Source organism: Dipodomys ordii, unplaced genomic scaffold (genome assembly GCF_000151885.1).
Source record: "Dipodomys ordii isolate 6190 unplaced genomic scaffold, Dord_2.0 Scaffold33, whole genome shotgun sequence".
NCBI lineage: Eukaryota > Metazoa > Chordata > Mammalia > Rodentia > Heteromyidae > Dipodomys > Dipodomys ordii.
Window position 1 is genome coordinate 5,492,771 of NW_012267249.1, and position 18,609 is coordinate 5,511,379.

The 18,609-nt window shown below is 52.4% G+C and overlaps 1 protein-coding gene across 1 annotated transcript in view; it reads right to left on the reverse strand.

Moving 5' to 3' along the window:
- Nucleotides 1–1,414: 1,414 nt before the first annotated feature.
- Slc6a9 (solute carrier family 6 (neurotransmitter transporter, glycine), member 9) overlaps nucleotides 1,415–18,609 on the reverse strand; it is a 44,955-nt gene continuing 27,760 nt past the window's right edge. Inside the window, exons 3-12 of the mRNA XM_013016785.1 lie at nucleotides 9,992–10,148; nucleotides 9,329–9,460; nucleotides 8,642–8,912; nucleotides 3,380–3,512; nucleotides 3,062–3,196; nucleotides 2,869–2,972; nucleotides 2,172–2,409; nucleotides 1,951–2,085; nucleotides 1,738–1,837; nucleotides 1,415–1,650 (exon numbers count right to left, since the gene is read on the reverse strand). Of these exons, the coding sequence (XP_012872239.1) occupies nucleotides 1,415–1,650; nucleotides 1,738–1,837; nucleotides 1,951–2,085; nucleotides 2,172–2,409; nucleotides 2,869–2,972; nucleotides 3,062–3,196; nucleotides 3,380–3,512; nucleotides 8,642–8,912; nucleotides 9,329–9,460; nucleotides 9,992–10,148 (1,641 nt within the window). The remainder of the gene's footprint in view (nucleotides 1,651–1,737; nucleotides 1,838–1,950; nucleotides 2,086–2,171; nucleotides 2,410–2,868; nucleotides 2,973–3,061; nucleotides 3,197–3,379; nucleotides 3,513–8,641; nucleotides 8,913–9,328; nucleotides 9,461–9,991; nucleotides 10,149–18,609) is intronic.

Below are 18,609 nucleotides of genomic sequence, written 5' to 3' on the forward strand. Positions count from 1 at the left end.
GCCCCACGACCCCACCAAAAAAAAAAAAAAAAAAAAAGAGTATGACAGTCCAGATGTTTCTACAGAGCCTAGAGTCTTCTCCTCAAAGGACCTCCAGCCTGGCTTTCTGGGCCCAGAGAGGCACTATCCCCTTTGTCTCAAGAAGACACAACCCAGGCTGAGGCTGCACTCATAGGCTCTATTTGTGTCTGTCTGTCTGTCTACTCCTCCTGCCCTCGAGAGGTACCCCCAGGTCTCCCCAGGGCAGTCATTAGTCCACCCTGAATGCTGAGAAGCTGGGTCAGCGCCATGCCCCAAGAGGATAGGGTGTGGGGTGGTGGTGTCTGCCTTCACTGGCCTCCAACTCCTGACAGGAGATGTCTGCTCCTCCTGTTTCAAAGCTGGGCCAGTGGCCAGAGCTGGTACTTGTGCCAAGCTGGGGAAACATCCCCATACCGCATGTGGTGGAGGCCTCTACCCTCCAGGGGCCTTTTTATTAGAAATATGAGCCAGAGTGGAAGTTCAGTGTGGAGTTCCCTGTAGAACTGAGAAGTTGAGCCGGACCAAGCTGACTAGATGCTGCTTTACCACTAGGTGATGTCTCTGACTGTTATACTATCAACTGTTATACTCTCTGTTATACTCTCTGTTATACTATCAACTGTTATACTCTCTGACTGTTATACTATCAACTATCTGACTGTTATACTCTGTACTGTTATACTATCAACTCATGCCCCCAGCCTCTGACCCCAATGATCTGGTTTTCAGACTCACAGGCCATTCTTCCTTCCTATGGCATGATTTCTAGAGTCATGGTCACCCAGCAGGCTGGCTCCAAACTAGGCTACCCGCTCCACACCATGACCTTTATTAGCTGTGTCTTGTAAGCTGGGTAATTTGGGCATTACTTAGTATCCCTACGTCTTGGTTTCCTCATCACCCCTGGAGGGTGGTGGTAGGGGATACTGTTCAGGAAGTGCCTATTTCCTTGTAATGGGGGGAGGAGGGGAATAGGGAATGGTCTTCTTACCAGTTCTGCTCTCCATTCAGCATTTGTAGAATTAAGGACAGCACCCCCCAAGCCAACCCAGTTCCTAGTAGATTGGAAAGCTGCCCCCACAGCAGAACTATCTCTTGCCTCCTACAAACTAGCATCAAAAGGGGATGCTTCTGGGACATTCCACCATTCCTAATCCTGCCATGCCTCTCCTTCCTTGAGTGAGAGCAGTGACATCAATCGCAAAGCCTCCTGAAACCCCCTTGGAAGAAGCCAGGCAGAACACACCAGGGAGGGGCTGACTCACTGGAGTTGCTGCGGCCACTGTCCCCATCAAGCATGGACATTGCCTTCAGTCAAATATGAGGCTCAACATCTCCTTCCTAAGCCAAGGCTAAGGCCTGGTGGCTTACACCTATCTGATCAATCTTTCCCTCAGACACCAGAAGCCAGAATTGTGGGTGTAGAGCTCTGGCCAGGTCGATGGACTCCTGCTCCCTTTCTGCTGGTTCCTAAGTAGACACTTGGCTGAGGGCCAGTAGGGGGCAGGGAGGGCCCCAAGGCACTCACGAAGATGATGGCTGGAGAGACAAAGCGCCAGCAGATCTGGAAGAAGAAAGGTGGAGGGAAGCCCAGCATCATCTGGATGTCTTGGAAGTAGTTCCGGTGCCCTGGAGAAAGGGTGGGGGATGGGTCAGCAGACCCAGCAGGACTGGCCAGGGATGGACAGGCAGGGCCATGGAAGTGCAGGCACTTACCGTAGATGTACATGATGGACACACACATGATGCAGGAGATGACAACCAGGGAGAAGCTGGCTGCATAGTTGTCCATCAGCAGCAGCCAGTAGATGCCTGCCTGTGGGCCAGCAGGCAACTGAGCCAGGAGGGTCCAAGGTCCCAGGCTCCCTTGTTTCCCATGTACCCTGGCAAGTGCAGCCCAGCCTTTCTCCAACTCAATGTGGTTCTTACCTGGCTGGTAAGGGGGATGCCCAGCAGGAAGCCAGCCACAGCCACACCCAATGTCACATAGGTCTTCTTCTGCAGGATCCACTCATTCCCCACCTCATCCACGATGGCAGTGACCAGTGTCTCCAAGAGGCAGAACTGCAGGACACAGCTATCAGAGCGGGACCTTGACCTTGAGCCCTGCTTCTCCCTCCCCAATCCCCCAGCTCACCCTGCACCTGTACCTGAGTGCCCAGCCCCAGCAAGATGAGCATGAAGAAGAAAAGCAGGGACCACAGCGGAGAGATGGGCAGCAGTGTGAGGGCCTCAGGGTAAGCCACAAAGGCCAAGCCAGGGCCGTGGTCTGCCACGCGAGACACATCCACACCCAGGTGATTGGCCATGAAGCCGAGGATGGAGAAGATGACAAAGCCTGCATAGACACTGGTGGCACAGTTGGTGATGCTGATGATGACACTGTCCCTGAGAGAGGGGAAAACAGGGGCAGAGTTCAAGAGAGGGGAGCAGATCTATATTTGACAAATCCCTTTATTGGACTAATGGAAAAGATGGAGTTTACCAAAAAAAAAAGAACTTGGACCCAAGTCCATAGGGTGTCAGCTTGCTCCCCATTCCTTGATGTGAGGCAAGAGAGAAGACATGGAAAGTTCTAGAATCAAAGGCTCCCCCTACCCCTTTCCTTGGGCCTTGTGAAAGTGAGTCGTAGGCCCCTGAGCCCTCACAGATTCGTTTCATCTCTTCTGTCTTGGCCAAAGCTTTTCCTCCCGTTCTGGTGACTCCATCCAGATACAACATTGTCAAGACTTGGAGCTGTGAATGGGAGGCGAGGGCCCTGGCAGGGCAGAGCCTGGGAGTCTGGGTGATCAGGCTATGGAAAGATCAGGGGACAGGGCAGCCTCCAGGCAGGTCGGGGCCTCTTACCGGTAGCAGTTGTTGTGGAACTTGTTATAGGAAGCCATAGTGATGAGCCCGCCCCAGGCACAGCCCAGCGAGTAGAAGATCTGGGAGGCGGCATCGCCCCACACCTGCAGAGGGCAGCTAGTGAGGTGATGTGGGCAGAGGTAACCACCCTGGTCCCACCCTGACTCCCCTGGGGTCCCCCTCCACATCCCACCTTGGCCTCCAGGATCTTGTCCCACTGTGGAGTCAGGTAGTACATGATGCCCGTGAAGGCTCCTTCCAGGGTCACTCCGCGGATGAACAGGATAGTGAGCACCACATAGGGGAAGGTGGCCGTGAAGTACACCACCTGCGGGGGACAGGGCTCCATGGACTTCTCTGCCCCCCTTCCCACTCTGCTACTACCTCTCAAACCACCCCCACCGCCACTGGGCTCTGGCCTTTCTTTCTTTCCCATGACCCATCGTTACCCCCTCCCCACTACCCACCCACACCCCAGGAAGGGCCAGACCCTGTCGGGGAAGGTACTTGCTTTCCCTGAAGACTTGACCCCTCTGATGAGGCAGAGGAAGACGACCACCCAGGAGACACCGAGGCAGCCCAGGAGGGGCAGCCGCACCTCCCCAAAGTTCCCGATGTCATCTGACAGCTTCAACACGTAGAGCCTGGGGAAGGGGAGGCTATCACTGCACGGCCAGCCTCCATGCTGCAGTTCCCAAACCCCATGGGCCTGCTAGCTGCTTCCCTTTCTCCCACAACAGCCTGTTTGTGTGAGACGGGAGCCACATTTAGGACCCCAGTCCCAGCCAGCCCAGCCTGTAGCAGCCAACTGCAACTCCTGACAATTTGACACAAGTCCACTGCCATGCAGCCTCTCTTGGGACCCTCAAGGACTCAGTGTCCTGGCCTCAAAGAGTTATCTGAGGCCCAGGCCTCCCCTGGGGCATGGGCATCTCCCAGTTTTTGCTTGGGCCCACCCGCAGACACTTGCCCTTTGCCTCTGCATTTTGCCCTTCGGGAATCCCTCTTTCATCCTGTCAGAGCCACCTCTTCCAGGAAGTCTTCTGTTAAGTATTTTACCCTGGTCTTCTCCATCTCCCACTAAGTAAGGGAAGACAGCCAGGTGCTAAGCTCCTGAACTCCTCCCTATGGGCCCAGCTGTGCTCTTTCAATCAACAGGACACTCATATGCCAGGCTGTGGGCCAGGCCACTGGGTATCCAGACTTGCATGGAGCAGCATCTTCCTCATGGAAGAAGGCAGAGGAAAGAAGCAGGACTGCTTTAGAAGGAAAGGAGGGGGCAAAGATGGGACAAAGTGCCATAGGCAGGGATATGACACTCTCGTGGGGAGAGCCTCAGAGTGAAGGCTTCTCAGAATAGGCCAGGTTGCAGCTTTGGTGGTAAGGAGTTGAGAAGAGATGGACAAAGAGACCAGGGAGGCCAGGCCAGGTTAGAGGAACTGCAAGAGAGGCAGGCATACATGTTTGCTTGGCAGGCCTGCCTACCAATATGCACGATCCTTTGGCAGTCTATCTTCCACCCAGGTTCTTCATAATATGGCCTGCAGAGGGTGCATTCTCCCCCCTCCGTCCCCTCCCTCTTTCTCTAGTCTGCCAGCATCAACCCCAAGCACTTTCAGGACCATTTCCAGGCTCTGAGGCCCCAGGAACCAACAGACAACAGGAAGAGGAACAGCAGAAGCTCCTGGTCCCCTTCAACAGGGCTCTTCTGTCTCTCCCTTCACAGCACACACGGACAAAAGTATGTGTTGGTCCACTGAGGTAAACAGATGAGGTCCCCACAGCTGAGGGCAGCTGGGCTGGGGCTCTGGACTACCCAAGCATGGAGGCCCTTCCTGCCTGGGTGCTCCAATACTGGACACATCAGTACTGGGAAGCTTGGTCTCTACTGCTTCACTCAACAGATGCTTTCCCAAAACAGCAGCACTCACGTAAAGAAACCCTTTATTGTTTAAAGGATTTTAAAAACTAGAGTTGTGTGTATATTTGTCAGTGTGTGCCAGAACTGGTACTTGAACTCAGGGCCTCATGTTCTCATTTAGCTTTTCTGATCAAGACTGTTATTCTACCAATTGAGCCATGCCTACACTTTTGGCTTTTTACTGGTTAATTCGAGATAAAGAGTCTCACAGACTTTCCTGCCTAGGCTAGCTTAGAACCTCAATCCTCAGATCTTAGCCTCTTGAGTAGCTAGGATTACAGTTGTGAACCCCCAGTGTCCATCTTTAAACTGGTAGTATGTAATGCTACTTTGTATTGCAAGAACATAGCATTACCATACTAGAAATTAAAGAGTTTAGAAGGTTAGCCTGAGAACCAAAGAATAAACACTAGCTTTATTTTAGATGGCACCATATTTAAGTGTGTTGTTGTTTTAGGCCATGTGTTTTTGGGATCAGTTAAGAACTTTTGGAACACAACATATTTACAAAGTGGCTGTATGGAATTATTCTAATTTATTTTTCTTTTAGAACTTGAATTTATTACCACCAGTGGGCCCAGAAGAGTTTCTACTCCAAACTCTGAGCCTCTGCCTTATTATTTTTCATATGTATGTATGTACGTATCTATCTATCTATCTAAAAGGCCGTAAGAGAGCTACCATAGCCAAGGTCTTCACTCATCCAGTCATGGCTGTGGCTATGGCCACTGAGCATCGACCATAGTTCTTGATGTTTATGCTAGAACATCTCATGTCATATTTGTAACAGTAAGGGAGCCAGGTACTGGTGGCTCATGTCAGTAGTCCTAGCTACTCAGAAGGCTGAGATCAGAGGATCAAGGTTTGAAGCCAGCCCAGGAAGGAAAGTCTGTGAAACTCATATCTCCAATTAACAACAAAAAAGTCAGAAGTGGAGCTGTGGCTCAAGAAATAAGGCACTAAAACTAGCCTTGAGCATAAAAGCTCAGGGACAGCGCCCAGGCCTTGAGTTCAAGCTCCAGCTCTGGCATGTGCATGTGCACATGCGCATGCATACACACACACACACACACACACACACACACACCAATGAAGGGGCTATCATAACCACTCTGAAGGGTAAATACATGAGGTTGGATGACTTCCCAAGACCAAAGAGGACATAAGTGGCAGAGACAATATTTGAGTGGGGTGGAGGTGCCAGGAGGAGGGGGAAGGTGGGCTAGGATTACTGTGTTGGGTATCAGGTGTTGGATGCCACAGAGGCTGTGGAGCTGGGAAAGCCTGGTCATGAAGCTAGGGCCTGGTGGCAGGACTCAGACCAGCACAGATAGGAATGTGAAGGTCAGGTGGAAGGAAATGGTGAAAGAGCGGAGGAGGGTTTAAGTGGGAAGGGTAGGCAAGAAGCAGATGTAGCTCAGAAATCTGCCCTCTGGACTTACCTTATATTAGAGGTATCTTATTTTTACACTGCTAGGATCAAAGGGGGCCGCTTGCATGCTCGGCAAGCACTCTATCTAACACTAACCATAAAAAGATTTTTTTTGGTCTTGATTTCCTAATTCATATAATGGTAACTTTTTTGTTTGTTTTGGTGTCTGAGACTGGGACTCAAACTCCGTATCTGATGCTTTCTCTCATTGGCTGGCGACGTACCACTTGAGCCATGCCTCCAACCCCATAAAATGGTATCTTGAAAATTACACCTGCATAATCTACCTAACACAGAGTTGTAATGGGCTATCATAACCACTCTAATGCCACTATTCAAAGGTTCTTGTGGGTTGACCACATCTGTCAGGCCCCCCTGACCAGATGGCCCTGTTACTGGCAACCACTTAACCTCTGAATATCAGCCTCCAGATCTGAACCTGGGGATGACAGTGTCTACTGAAATAATATGTCTGCACAGAGTAGATGCTCAGGATATGGGGTCGGGGGGCAAATCTCCTGAAACCAGCTCAAAGGCTATTGTGACAGGTCACTTCCCAGGACTTCCAGGAGGTGGCAGTAAGGAGCTATTCTACCAGGAAGCTATGGAGCTAGAGACAGCGCTGGTTTCAGGAAGGCTTGGTACAACCTAGGCCTGTGTGCAGGGCTCAGCTGGTCACCCAGTGCCCTCCACCCTCCCCCCCATCAGCTTTCTTTTTATTTTCTTCTTCTTCTTTTCCCCTGGTTGTGGGGCTTGAACACTGGGCCTGGGTGCTGTCCTGGAGCTCTTTAGCTCAAGGCTAGTGCTCTACCACTTGAGCCACAGCAGCTTTTTCTGTTTATGTGGTACTGAGAATTGAGCCCAGGGCTTCATGCATACTAGACAAGCACCCTTACCACGAAGTCACCCTCCCAGCCCCCATCAGATTTCTGAAGGCAATTCTCTGATTTTACTAGATAAAAACCTCCAGAGATTTCTTCTGAGAGTTTTTCCTGGGACAGGCACTATGGAGGACCTGGTTGGGGGGAAGGTATAGGGAGAGAGTATAGAAGAGGAGCAGAAGGCTTTGTGGTTCTGGAAACATCCAACAGGACTTATCATCCTCAGGCTAGATCAAGCTACCCAGTTTACACCTTGCATTGGGCAAATATCCGCTTAGCTCTTCTACTGGATGAACACTATAAGACAATGTTCACGTGTATCTTACGCACTGTTCTGCCTTGCCTCTGAAACAGCTTGTCCAGTGACTGAGCCACCAGGCCTGTCAGGCTCTCACTGGAAGACAGGTTCTGTTCCCTAGACTGCATTCTAAGGGCAGTTAGCCGTGTCTTACCCACCTTTGAGGGCCTATCCTCTGCCAGCAGAGGCTGGCACAGAGGATCTAGTGCTCCAGGTTTGTGCCCTTTGGACTGGACTTGGAGGACCCACTGGCACTGCAGAATCCCAGGGGCCTGTGCATCAACCCTGTGGCTCTCCCTGAGGGCAGAGAAAGCCTTCAACTCAGGCTAGCAACGAACTCTTGCGCATGTGCTGCCTGCCGGTCTCACCTCTGTTCCAGTTGTCCCCACAAGCACCGCTCCCATAGGCCTCCTAGTCTCTGCTCTCTTGATCCTTATCCTTTTCCTAGGCAGCCATAACTACTACCTCCTTGGTGTTTCTACACCCCATACATAGACTTATACCAAAGCACCTGCCTCTACTATGACTAGCTATCGGTCTCCCACCGGACTTTGAACTCCTCAGGGCAGAGGCTCTGCGGAGCACACATCATGAGTGTTTGTGGAGTGAATGAGTGAGGTCTACTCACCCATAGGCTCTGCCCTGGGGCTCTTCAACAGGATATGGGAAATTCCTTCCAGGATGTCCTGAAGTACCCTCACCTACCACTTTGGACAAGGTGCTCGAGGACACTTGCAGCAATAGCTGCTTTCAGCAGGTCCTGAGATTCTGGTCTCTCACCTCTGAATGGCCTGTTTTGATCTCGGCACCCTAGCTATTCCTTGGCTTCTTTTAGTCTGCAGTACTAAATCGAAGCCTAACTCTTGTAAGTTCTCTATGAACACATTGTGCCTCTACAGGCTATGGTAGTCTCCCCACAGCCTTAGGATCAACCTCTGTTTATCTGGGACCCAGAGCCTTTGCTTATGCTGTTCTCACCAGCATGCTATCCTCCTTTGTCTGAATTCTTTTCTGTAGTCTTGTCAGATTTCTGGAGCTCTCTCTCACTACTACTCTGTAAGGATTTCCCAACTTGCCATCTTCCATAGCTCTCTGTGTTGTCAGCCTCTTTACCCACCTTAACACAGCTGAGGTCAGAAAACCCGATCTAGTCTGCACATGGCTGCCTAATGGGGACAAGGAGGGCTTAAGGGCTGCCTCCAGGTCCCCTGTTCTGGCTTGGCTCCAGTGGGGGCCCTCACCTCCAGTACTCCTCACTTGGGCTGGTCCTCTGCAGGGTGTGGTTGAGCATGTGAGAGAGATTGCTGGGAAGGAGGGAGGACCGGGAGCCATTGGTGAAGTTGGAGGCATCCAGAACACCAGCACAGTCGGGCGTGTTCCAAGGGTTATTGCAGTAGGCCCAGGGCAGCACATGTGTCATGGATGAGAAGAAGTAGTAGAAGGCGATGCAGATAACCACGTTGTAGTAGATGCCGATATATGTGGATACCACCATCATGCCATAGCCCACGCCTGGAGAAGGGGAACCAATCAGCACCGTTGGGGGAGAAGCGTCACACATCTAAGCAGAAGGAGGTGAGGTGAACAGTTCCTGAGGGCCCAAGGGGTAGACTTTGATGGATGGCTGCTGGAGGGGCAGGTCAAGGCCATAACAAGGAGAATTAGGGAGTAATTTGTGTGTATATTGGCAGGAGAGGAGGGTGGAGGCTATGTAAACATGGACTCCAGCAGGTATCTATGGCTTAGCCATTGATGTGGGGCTGGGGGTTAGGACCAAGGCTCCACAGGGGATGGCAGTGTTTATACAGATGTGTTAGTGGACAAGGCCTCCAGAGGCCTGTGTGTGTGAGAGGGGGGAGGTAGAGAGAGAGAGAGAGAGAGAGAGAGAGAGAGACAGAGAGAGCCAGCCCCACCCACCCAGGTCTTACCTTTAAACATGGGGCTGATCCTCCAGACTCCCAGGCAGCCCTGGCTTGCGAACTGGCCAAAGGAGAGCTCCATGAAGAAGAGGGGGATCCCACAGAATATCAGCATGATGAAGTAGGGGAACATGAAGGCGCCTGGTGGGCAGGGAGAGGTAGGTGTGGCTCAGGGTGGGCTTGGGAAATCCCCCTGGCCTTCTTGCTCCAAACCCAACAATAAAACCCTGTGATTGGATAGGATTAGAGTAGGGGTGTGGCAGGCACTGAGGAGGAGCTGGGATCTGAGGCATAGTCCCCTAACGGCCTTTGAACTTGACAGAGGCTCCTGGGAAGTCGGCTCCCCACAGAATCCAATCCTGGAGCTGCCATGTTTGGGTGGGAATGGATAGTTTAACCAATCAGTTTCACAACATGACACATGTCAGCAGATGCTGACACACGAGGGTAAGAGAGTGAACCCCAGGAAGTTGAGCTATTTTCTTCACTTCTCCTTGCCTCAAGGGAGCAGGGTTGAAGGGTAGTCTTGTACTTAAGCTAAGGAAGGGATACAGATGAGGGCCAGAGGCCAGCCTTTCTGGAGTGGGGTCTGAGCCAGGGAGAGAGTAGCCCAGGCCCTGGTGAGTGGGCTCTACCAGAGGGAGTGGTCCCTGCCCTGTGGCCACTGGGTACCTCCCCCGTTGCGATAGCAGAGGTATGGGAAGCGCCAGACATTGCCCAGGCCCACGGCATAGCCCACGCTCGTCAGTACAAACTCGATCTGGTTGCCCCAGTTGCCCCGTGTGAGGTTCTGGTCCCTCTTGGTGGCCTCGCTGGGCACAGCACCATTCTGTGGGGACAGGAGAAAAGTCACCATCAGCAAGGCGTTTGTCCTCCATGCTTGACCCTCTGAGCCTCCCCCAGTGGGAACACCTTGGACCCTTCAAGCATCTTCCTCCTGGGCTTTCCCTCTGCTGGCAGGAGCTGCAGGCAGACCTGACGGAGGAGGGGAGCAAGGACCAGTGGCTGCCGGAGGATGCCCAACAGAGCCTCCCTTACTGAGCCCCAGCAGCCGGTGCCAGGTGTGTATGCACACCTGAAGGGCTGTTGTTCACTATTGGGAGTGGGATACTGAGGGGGGAGTAGAGATGAGATCTTCCCACCTCTCTCAAACCTCCTTCTCCCCTCGGGGTACGGATCTGGGAGCAGCTGAACCTCATACCAAGCAGCCAAGTCAGGCTGGGCACAAAGGGGCCTGTGTCCAGACAGCCCCCCCACCCCCGCCCGGCTGCCTACTACATCGCCAGGCTGAGCACGCTGCCCATGGGCAGTCATTGGCAAGACCCCTCCCCCAGCTGAAGGCTTCTTCCTAGGGTATAGAGTGGGAAATGTCTGGAGAAAAGTGGGGAGCAGCTGAGCTGGGCCAGCTCTAGGGAGGGCATTGCAAGGCTCCATGTGAGAGGATCCAGGGGAGACTCCATTAGTGCCCACAGCTGGGGAGGGGGCTCTGGAGAAGCTGACTGAGGTTACAGCTAGGGGTGCTGGGCCATGAGTCAGGGGAAGAGACCAGAGTTAGAGGCACCATGCTAGACTTTGAGGACAGACTCTGCGGACAGACTCTGCTAGGGGAAACCATAGTTCTAGAAAAGTAGGGAAGGGAGAAGAGTCTGGGTGTATTAAGAGAGTTGCCTGAAGAATATGGAGTCCCAAGGTGGAGAAGGTTGATGGAGGGCTGTGCTCTGGAGGAGAATGCAGAGCCTGCCTGCTGGAGCCATCAGACTGGGATGCGTGGCCCAGGGCTCCACTGAAGACAGACAGCTCATGGGCAGCCTCTGTCCCAGAGTTGGAACTAGTGCTGCAGGTCCCTTAGTAAAAGGGAATGTGTCCCTTCTCTGGACCATACCACTCCTAGCCGCCTTCCACAGAGGTCTCTGGCTTGATAGACACCCTGTACTCAAGGGCTGAAGAGTCTCGTTAAGAAGACATAAAGAGGGCTGGGAAGGTGGCTCAGTGGTAGAATGCTTGCCTAGCATGCATGAAGTCCTGGGTTTGATTCCTCAGTACCACATAACCAGAAAAAGCCAGAAGTGGCACTGGGGCTCAAGTGTTAGAGTGCTAGCCTTGAGCAAAAGAAGCTCAGGGACAATGTCCAGGCCCTGAGTTCAAGCCCCAGAACTGGCAAAAAGAAAAAGAAAAAATAAATAAAGACCCTGAGAGGCACTAGATAAAAAACACATGCAGTGTTTAAGGGCCACGCATGAGCCATGCTCCTGTGAGAGGAAGGGACAGAAATCGCTGAAGGACACCTGGATCAGAGATGGAGCAATGTGGCCTCAGAAACAGCAGCATGACGCTGACACTCAGCTTGAAAGAGATATCGCCAAGGACAACAATTGCTTGGCCAATAATAAGCAAGGTGGCCCATCACTTTGAAATGCTGTCAGACTGTGACAATAGCAGACAGACAAAAATGGCTTCACAGGTGCCCTAGAAACTTCTGGAAAGGTCCACAAGGGAATACAAACACAAGCGTACCAACCTCTGGCAGACAAAGTTGTGAGGGGCCAGCCTGCACACCCAACTCAGGGCTGCTCCAACAGCCAAGCTGTCCCTCATACCCCTGGACAGCATGGGAAAACGGTGTGAGAGGTCCTTCGAGAAGCACTCTGAGGCTGGGTGGTGGTGGCTCATGCCTATAATCCTAGTTACTCAGGAGGCTGCTATCTGAGGATGATGGTTCAAAGCCAGCCCAGGGAGTAAAGTCTGTGAGACTCTTATCGCAAATTAACCACCAGGAAACCGGAAGTGGTGTTGTGGCTCAAAGTAGTAGAGTATCAGCCTTGAGCAAAAGAGCTTAGGGACAGCACCCAAGCCCCATGACTGACCGACCAAAAATGGATTTTGAAACAAGGTTCTCAGATCTGTCTCCTGAGTAGCTGGGATTACAATCATGTGCCACTGATGTCCAGCCTACATACATCATTTAAAATGCAGCCTCCATGTGACTGCAAAGGGCACACTGTCAGAGTTATAAGAGCATGGGAGGACAGAGTTAGGCCAAAGAAGGCCTTCCTGGTGAGGGGACGCAGAGGCACACTAAGCTGTGGGAGAGAGTGGCTCCCCTGTGGAATCTTACTTGAGCATATCTCCACCTCCAAAGGCCCTCTTTGGGACAAGTATAGCAAACCAGAGTCAAGGGACCATTTTCAGAGGGAGGGTGCAAGACCTGACCCATTCCCAAACAAGTAGCAGCCAAATAGGCCTCCTATATATTAGCTCTACAATAACACTTTTATTCTGTCCCAGGCTTGTTTACTTAGGGGCACAATGTAGGATTGTGGCAGCTGCAGTCTGTGGGTGGGGTCATAGGGCAGTGGTTAGAAATGTAAAAGGGACAGCTGAGGGCCCCACATGACCCAATGGATAGATCAAGGTCAAGGTCCCTGGAAGAGACTGAGTTCTCCAAGGCTTAAAGTTCAAGACCTCTCTCCTGGCCGAGCAGTAAGAAGGAACTGAGCTGGGCCCCCCGACCACATACAACAGGAACAGACCTAGACCTTCCAGGTTCACCATTTTCTAGGCTTGGAGGGGGACAGGAAGGAAGGATGGTGATGCCCCTAGCCACGTGCCACAGGGAGCAGCAGTCTGCCCAAGCCCTCAAGAGCCAGCTAATGAATCGCACACCACTGAGCCATGTGCTAACTGGTTCAGCCGTGCGCACAATGCAGAACGCCAGCGCCTGCAGGACGGGGACGAGAATGGGGTTGGCAGGGAGAGCCTAATGACATTAGAGGTCAGCTGGGTGCAAAAGCTCCCCACAGAGGGGGCACCCATCTCCTCCAGCCCAGCCCTGAATCTCTTCACAGGGGTGCCCTGACTTCCAGACTTGCCCAGTTGGCCCCTGACTTCAATTCCACTGCAATCTAGATTTAGGAGGTTGGGTGGGGATGAGTGGTTCTTCAGCTTTCAGTGGAGACACAGCCAAGACTTCCTTTTTGCAAGCAAACCAAAGGAACAATCTCCAAATGCTCCCTCACTGCAGGCTTTTCTGGGTGCTCTGATTCTACTCCTTGTCCAGCTCTGCTGTGGCTTCCTCCCTGTCCTAGCCATCTAGGGGTAATGATTTCAATGTTGTGGCATTTTTCCCCCACCTTACCTTTATCTTTCCCATTTTAAGACTCTTGCTTTTCTTGATCTGATGGGTGGACAGTTCTATCATTGATATTAACTGTACCTGAAATGGGTATCAGCTCCAAAATGCCCACAAAAACACTCCTCCGTGCTTACAATTTGATTGTCTACTGTCTGCCGAAGCCTGAGGCGCAGACAGGCAGAGCTCCAGGCTTCTGCCTACTGCATGCCATCCTGTCTGCTGCATCTCCTCCTCACGTGCTCACACCTTAGTGAGAAATAAAAACATAGTGGGAGGTTCTCCTCTGATCCTCCTGCCTGTGTCCTGCCACCCTTCCCAGCAGCAATGAGAGACTACAGTCACACAAGCAGGTCCCACTCACCACTGCCATGGGCTGCTGGGTAGTCTCCAGGAAAGAGACTGCCCTGACCTGTACCCAAGCTCTCCCAGACTGGGAAGAGTGCAGAGTGCAGGCTTGGGAGCTTTCCTTCTATAGCTGAACAGGGAATGCTGACTGCCATACACATGTATATGTGTTCTCTCTCTCTCTCTCTCTCTCTCACACACACACACACACACACACACACACACACATGCACACCTGTATCTGAAGCTCCCTGATCCTCAGAACCTGCCTTGGAGGGCCTGGTGTCCCTCCTGTATCAAGACTACGATCTTCCTTGGGTTAACAGCCTCCTTCCCTGTCTGGCCCAGCCTGGCTGGCTAAGCCCCACTGAGCAGTCACTTATGTAAGTCCTTTACATAGCCCTCTGCCTGGCTTATTTGGTGTCCTGGACAAGCTACTGGAATTAAGGCTATTCAGCTCTGAGGGCAGAATCTGGATCTCCTACTCTACCCCGAGCTTGGCTATGGTAAGAAGTACAGAGGGTTAGAACTCAGATGTTCTAGAACCTGCTTCTCCAGTAGCCAAGGGCAAGTCACTTCCACTCAGCACCCCCATCTTGGAAACCAGGGTATAGAGGTCAGGTGATCCTACCTGCAACTTGGCTGTTTCTAACTTTCCCTGCATTTCCCATTTTGTTCCTACTAGTTCTCTAGATTACTTTTTTAAAAGTATTTACACATTTTCTTCTGATTGTAAAAACCTCACACACACACACACACACACACACACACACACACACACACACACACACACACACACACACACACACGATTTGGAGAAGTCCAGAAAAGTATAAAGAAGAAAACAGTGGCCAGGCTGTTACCCTAGAGATAACAGTGAGTGAAAGACAGAACTCCCTCCTTTCTACCATGCCTGAACACAGACCCAGCCTTCAACCCTGCACTCTGACTCTGCTTCGGTTGGGGACTCCCGCCATCCCCCCAGTGTCCTGTGGGTATTTTTGTGAATTGTGAACTCCTTCCCATTCTCAGTGGACACAGAGGAATCCTGGAGCTGTCCTGGCAGGGCGGGCTCCACAGGGACCCAGCAGGCTGCTTGTTTCGGACTCTCCGGCCCCAGGGCTTGCTCATGGGATGAAGTCCTATCCAAGACAAACTTTATAGACGAGAACAGGCAAGACCTCACATCCCAGACTGACTGAGCCAAATCAGATCACTGGCAAGTTTCTCTGAGCTCCAGTGGGGAAATCGAGTGCAACAGTCATTATAGCCAACTGTGCTGTCTTAGATCCCAAGTCCACCCCTTGGTTCTTTTCTTTTTGGTGCTAGTACCAGAGCTTGAACTCAGGGCCTTGTACTTTCACTTGGCTTTTTTGCTCATGGCTGGCACTCTACCATGTGAGCTATGCCCACTAGCCCAGCATTTGCTGGCTAATTGGAGATGATGTCCCAAGAACTTTTCTTCCTAGGCTAGCTTCAAACCATGATCATCCAGGCCTCAGGCTCCTGAATATCTAGTGTTACAGGCAGGAGCCACGAGCACTGAACTGGTGGTTTGTTTACTGGAGTTTTTTCCCTTTAGGCCAGGAGCTAAAGTGGCTCTTGGGCAGCATCTGCCACACAGTGACAGAGGTTGTCTATCCTTTACTGGCAACACATTGAGTGGAATCTGGAAGACCCAAAGACAGGCCTGATCTCTGGCCTCAGGCATCCAGATGTGGGCAGAGTCAGGAGCTGTAGGTAGAGGAACAGAATCGTGGGAAAATCTAGTCCTCCATCCCCCTTTTGCCAGAGCAATCTCCAAGGTTGTACATTCCTCTTGGCTCAGGAAAGCTCTGGGCAGGGCCCCTCCCTGAACTCCTCCCAGACTGCCTGCAGAGTCCAGGCAAGGATATACCTTGTGTTCTGTCACAGAGCCCTGAGTGGCAGAGAGTGACCTGCCAATTTTGCGGGCAGCAAGCAGAAGATTGGCACCTAGGCATGCTAGGCTCCACTCTAGAATCTGGGGAGAGTGGAAAAGGATGCTGGATAGGTCCTGCCCATACTCTCACCTTCCTCGCCAGGGGGAACAGGCTTAGCCTGCACTGGAGCAGCTGTGGGCAGCTTCTGGCTCCTTGGTTGGCAGCATGGTGGCATTCTGGGAAAAGTGGGCTCTAGATACTGACCCTAACAGTCTTGAGGTTTACGGGTGCATAACACGTCTCCCAAACCCCACCCACATGGCCTCAAAGGACATTTCTTCTCTTGTCTTTGGCAGGTCAAGTCAGGATGTCCTACAGGGGAGAAGGGCAGCTTTCCTGGTCCCCTCTCCCTCACTGCCATCAGCCACATTGTGCCTGGCATCCTTGTCAAGTCCTAACTTCAAGAGGTAAGGACGTATGGCTCCCATCCCCACGGGCACTTTGTCCTGGACACTGGCAAACCTTCCACAGGGGGAGGGGGGGTCCCCTACTCCTCCCAGCTGAGAGTCTTGTCCCCTCCCCTCCCCCACCCCCACCACCGAGCCATGTACCACATTTCTCTGCTGCCTCACCCTCTCTCCCCATAGGAGTAACTGCCGTGGCACAGACAATGAAGCTGTATTGATTAGTACAATTCCTGGGCACCTCCGGCCCGTCTCCCCGGGAGCTGGGACAATGCAGCTTTGATACTCAGAGCAGATTCTCAGCAGGTCCTTGGGCTGGGGGAGCCCTTACCCCCCCTACTTGCCTCCCCTGCACCCCCACCACACAGCTAACTCTTCCTGAACTCCTTTGCACAGTTGCAACTTTCTGGGTCACTTCGGCTGGTGTCTGTCTCACTGGCTGGCTGTGCCTGTCCCTCCCTGGCACAAACCACTCAGCCCCTTGCCCCACTGCCAGCTGAGCTTCCAAGCCTGCCTGACACCAGGAAGGGGGCTCAATCTTCTGGAAAGTGACTGACCTGTTCTGGGGGAGAGGGAGTCACAGGTCCATGAGCCGTGGCCATCCTGGGGTGAGCGCTGGGAGCAAGCCGCGTGTCTCCACCGCTCATTCACACCTCTGCCAGCTCCAGTGCGACACTGACGCATCCCCTGCCTCTCCCGCTGCCGGGCTGGGCAGCGGCAATTACTTTCACCTCACCTCCTCCCGAAGCTCTGCCTCCCCCTGCCCTGGCCCTCCCCCTCCGGCCAGTCCCCATGCAGCTTCACAGAGAATGTGGCTTAGGGTTTGTTGTTCTTCCCTTGTTCCCAGCAAGTTGTTAGAACAAAACACACATACTTCCTCCCTCTCTCAATTTTTTCACCTCTCTCTCTCTCTTTCCCAGAGTGAGGCAGAAGGAGTGTAGGACAGGGTAAGAGGATGGCCACCCCTTCCCACAGCTGTGGGTGGGCCCCTGGGGTAAGGTAGTTGGTGGCCAAGGATTGATGGTCCTTGCTTTGGTGAGGGCTCAGTCCACAGGGCAGTACCAGGGCATCTCAAACGTCTTCTTCCAGTGGTGTGGACTGGGAGATATTGGTTCTTGCAGCTGTATCTTTCTCTGTGAGTTGGGGACTCTCTACTCAGCCAAGATAACTGAAGGGGTGTCCTCACAGGAGAATGTGAAGAACCATGCAAGAACTCTCTGACCTAGTGACTGTGCCATTACCAGTCCAAAGACAGATGGTGCTAACCAAGACAGGGTCACTACTGAGTCCAAAGGGAAGGAGGGATGGAATAAGGACTCAGAGAGATTGGTACTGCATCATCCAGAACCTGATACACAGGTCTGAGAGTGTGGTATATGGGCTGGGTGATCCTGGCAGTGTCCCCATGACTACAGTGGGGTGTCATCCAATCCAGCCCTTCTCCCCTGAGGCCATACTCACTGGTCAGTCCCTAGCTGACACTCAGACACAAGCCTGAGCTAGGAAAGTGGGCTAGGAAGAAGGTGGGACCAGTATTCTAGTCCTGGGAAGGGCTAAGTCCCTTTGGAAACTGGTAAGATGGTAGAGGAAGGAATGGTAAACAGCAGGAGCGTAGTACACTTGTCAAATGAGGTATTCATGAGTTCTGCTGGAAGGACATTTTTTCTGTGAGTTTGGAGAATATAGGGAAGACTGACTAGGGAAAGATAACACTTTAAAAAATATCTGACGGGGCTGGGAAGGTGGCTCAGTGGCAGAGTGCTTGCCTTGCATGCATGAGGCCCTGGGTTCGATTCCCTAGCACCACATAAGCAAAAAAAAAAAAAAAAGCATAAAAAATATCTGAGGCCAGGCACCTGAGGCTCATGACTGTAATCCTAGCTACTTAGGAGACTGAGATCTGAGGATCACGGTTCAAAGCCAGCGTGGGCAGGAAAGGCCGTGAGACTCTTTTTTTTTTTTTTTTTTTGGGTCCGGTTGTGGGGCCTGAACTCTGGGCCTGGGCACTGTCCCTCAGCTCTTCAGCTCAAGGCTAGAGCTCTACCGCTTGAGCCACAGCACCACTTCCGGCTTTTTTCTTATTTGGTGCTGAGGAATCAAACCCAGGGCCTCAGGCATGCAAGGCAAGTGCTCTACCACTGAGTCACCTTCCCAGCCCCGGCCGTGAGACTCTTATCTCCAATAAACCACTCAAAAAACCAGAAGTGGTGCAGTGGCTCTGTGGTAGAGCACTAGCCTTGAGCTGAAGAGCTGAGGGACAGCGCCCAGGCCCAGAGTTCAAGCCCCATGACTGATACACACACACACACACACACACACACACACACACAAAAGTCAGAAGTGGTGCCAGGCGCTGGTGGCTCACGCCTGTAATCCTAGCTACTCAGGAGGCTGAGATCTGAGGATCGAGGTTCAAAGCCAGCCCGGGCAAGAGAGACCGTGAGACTC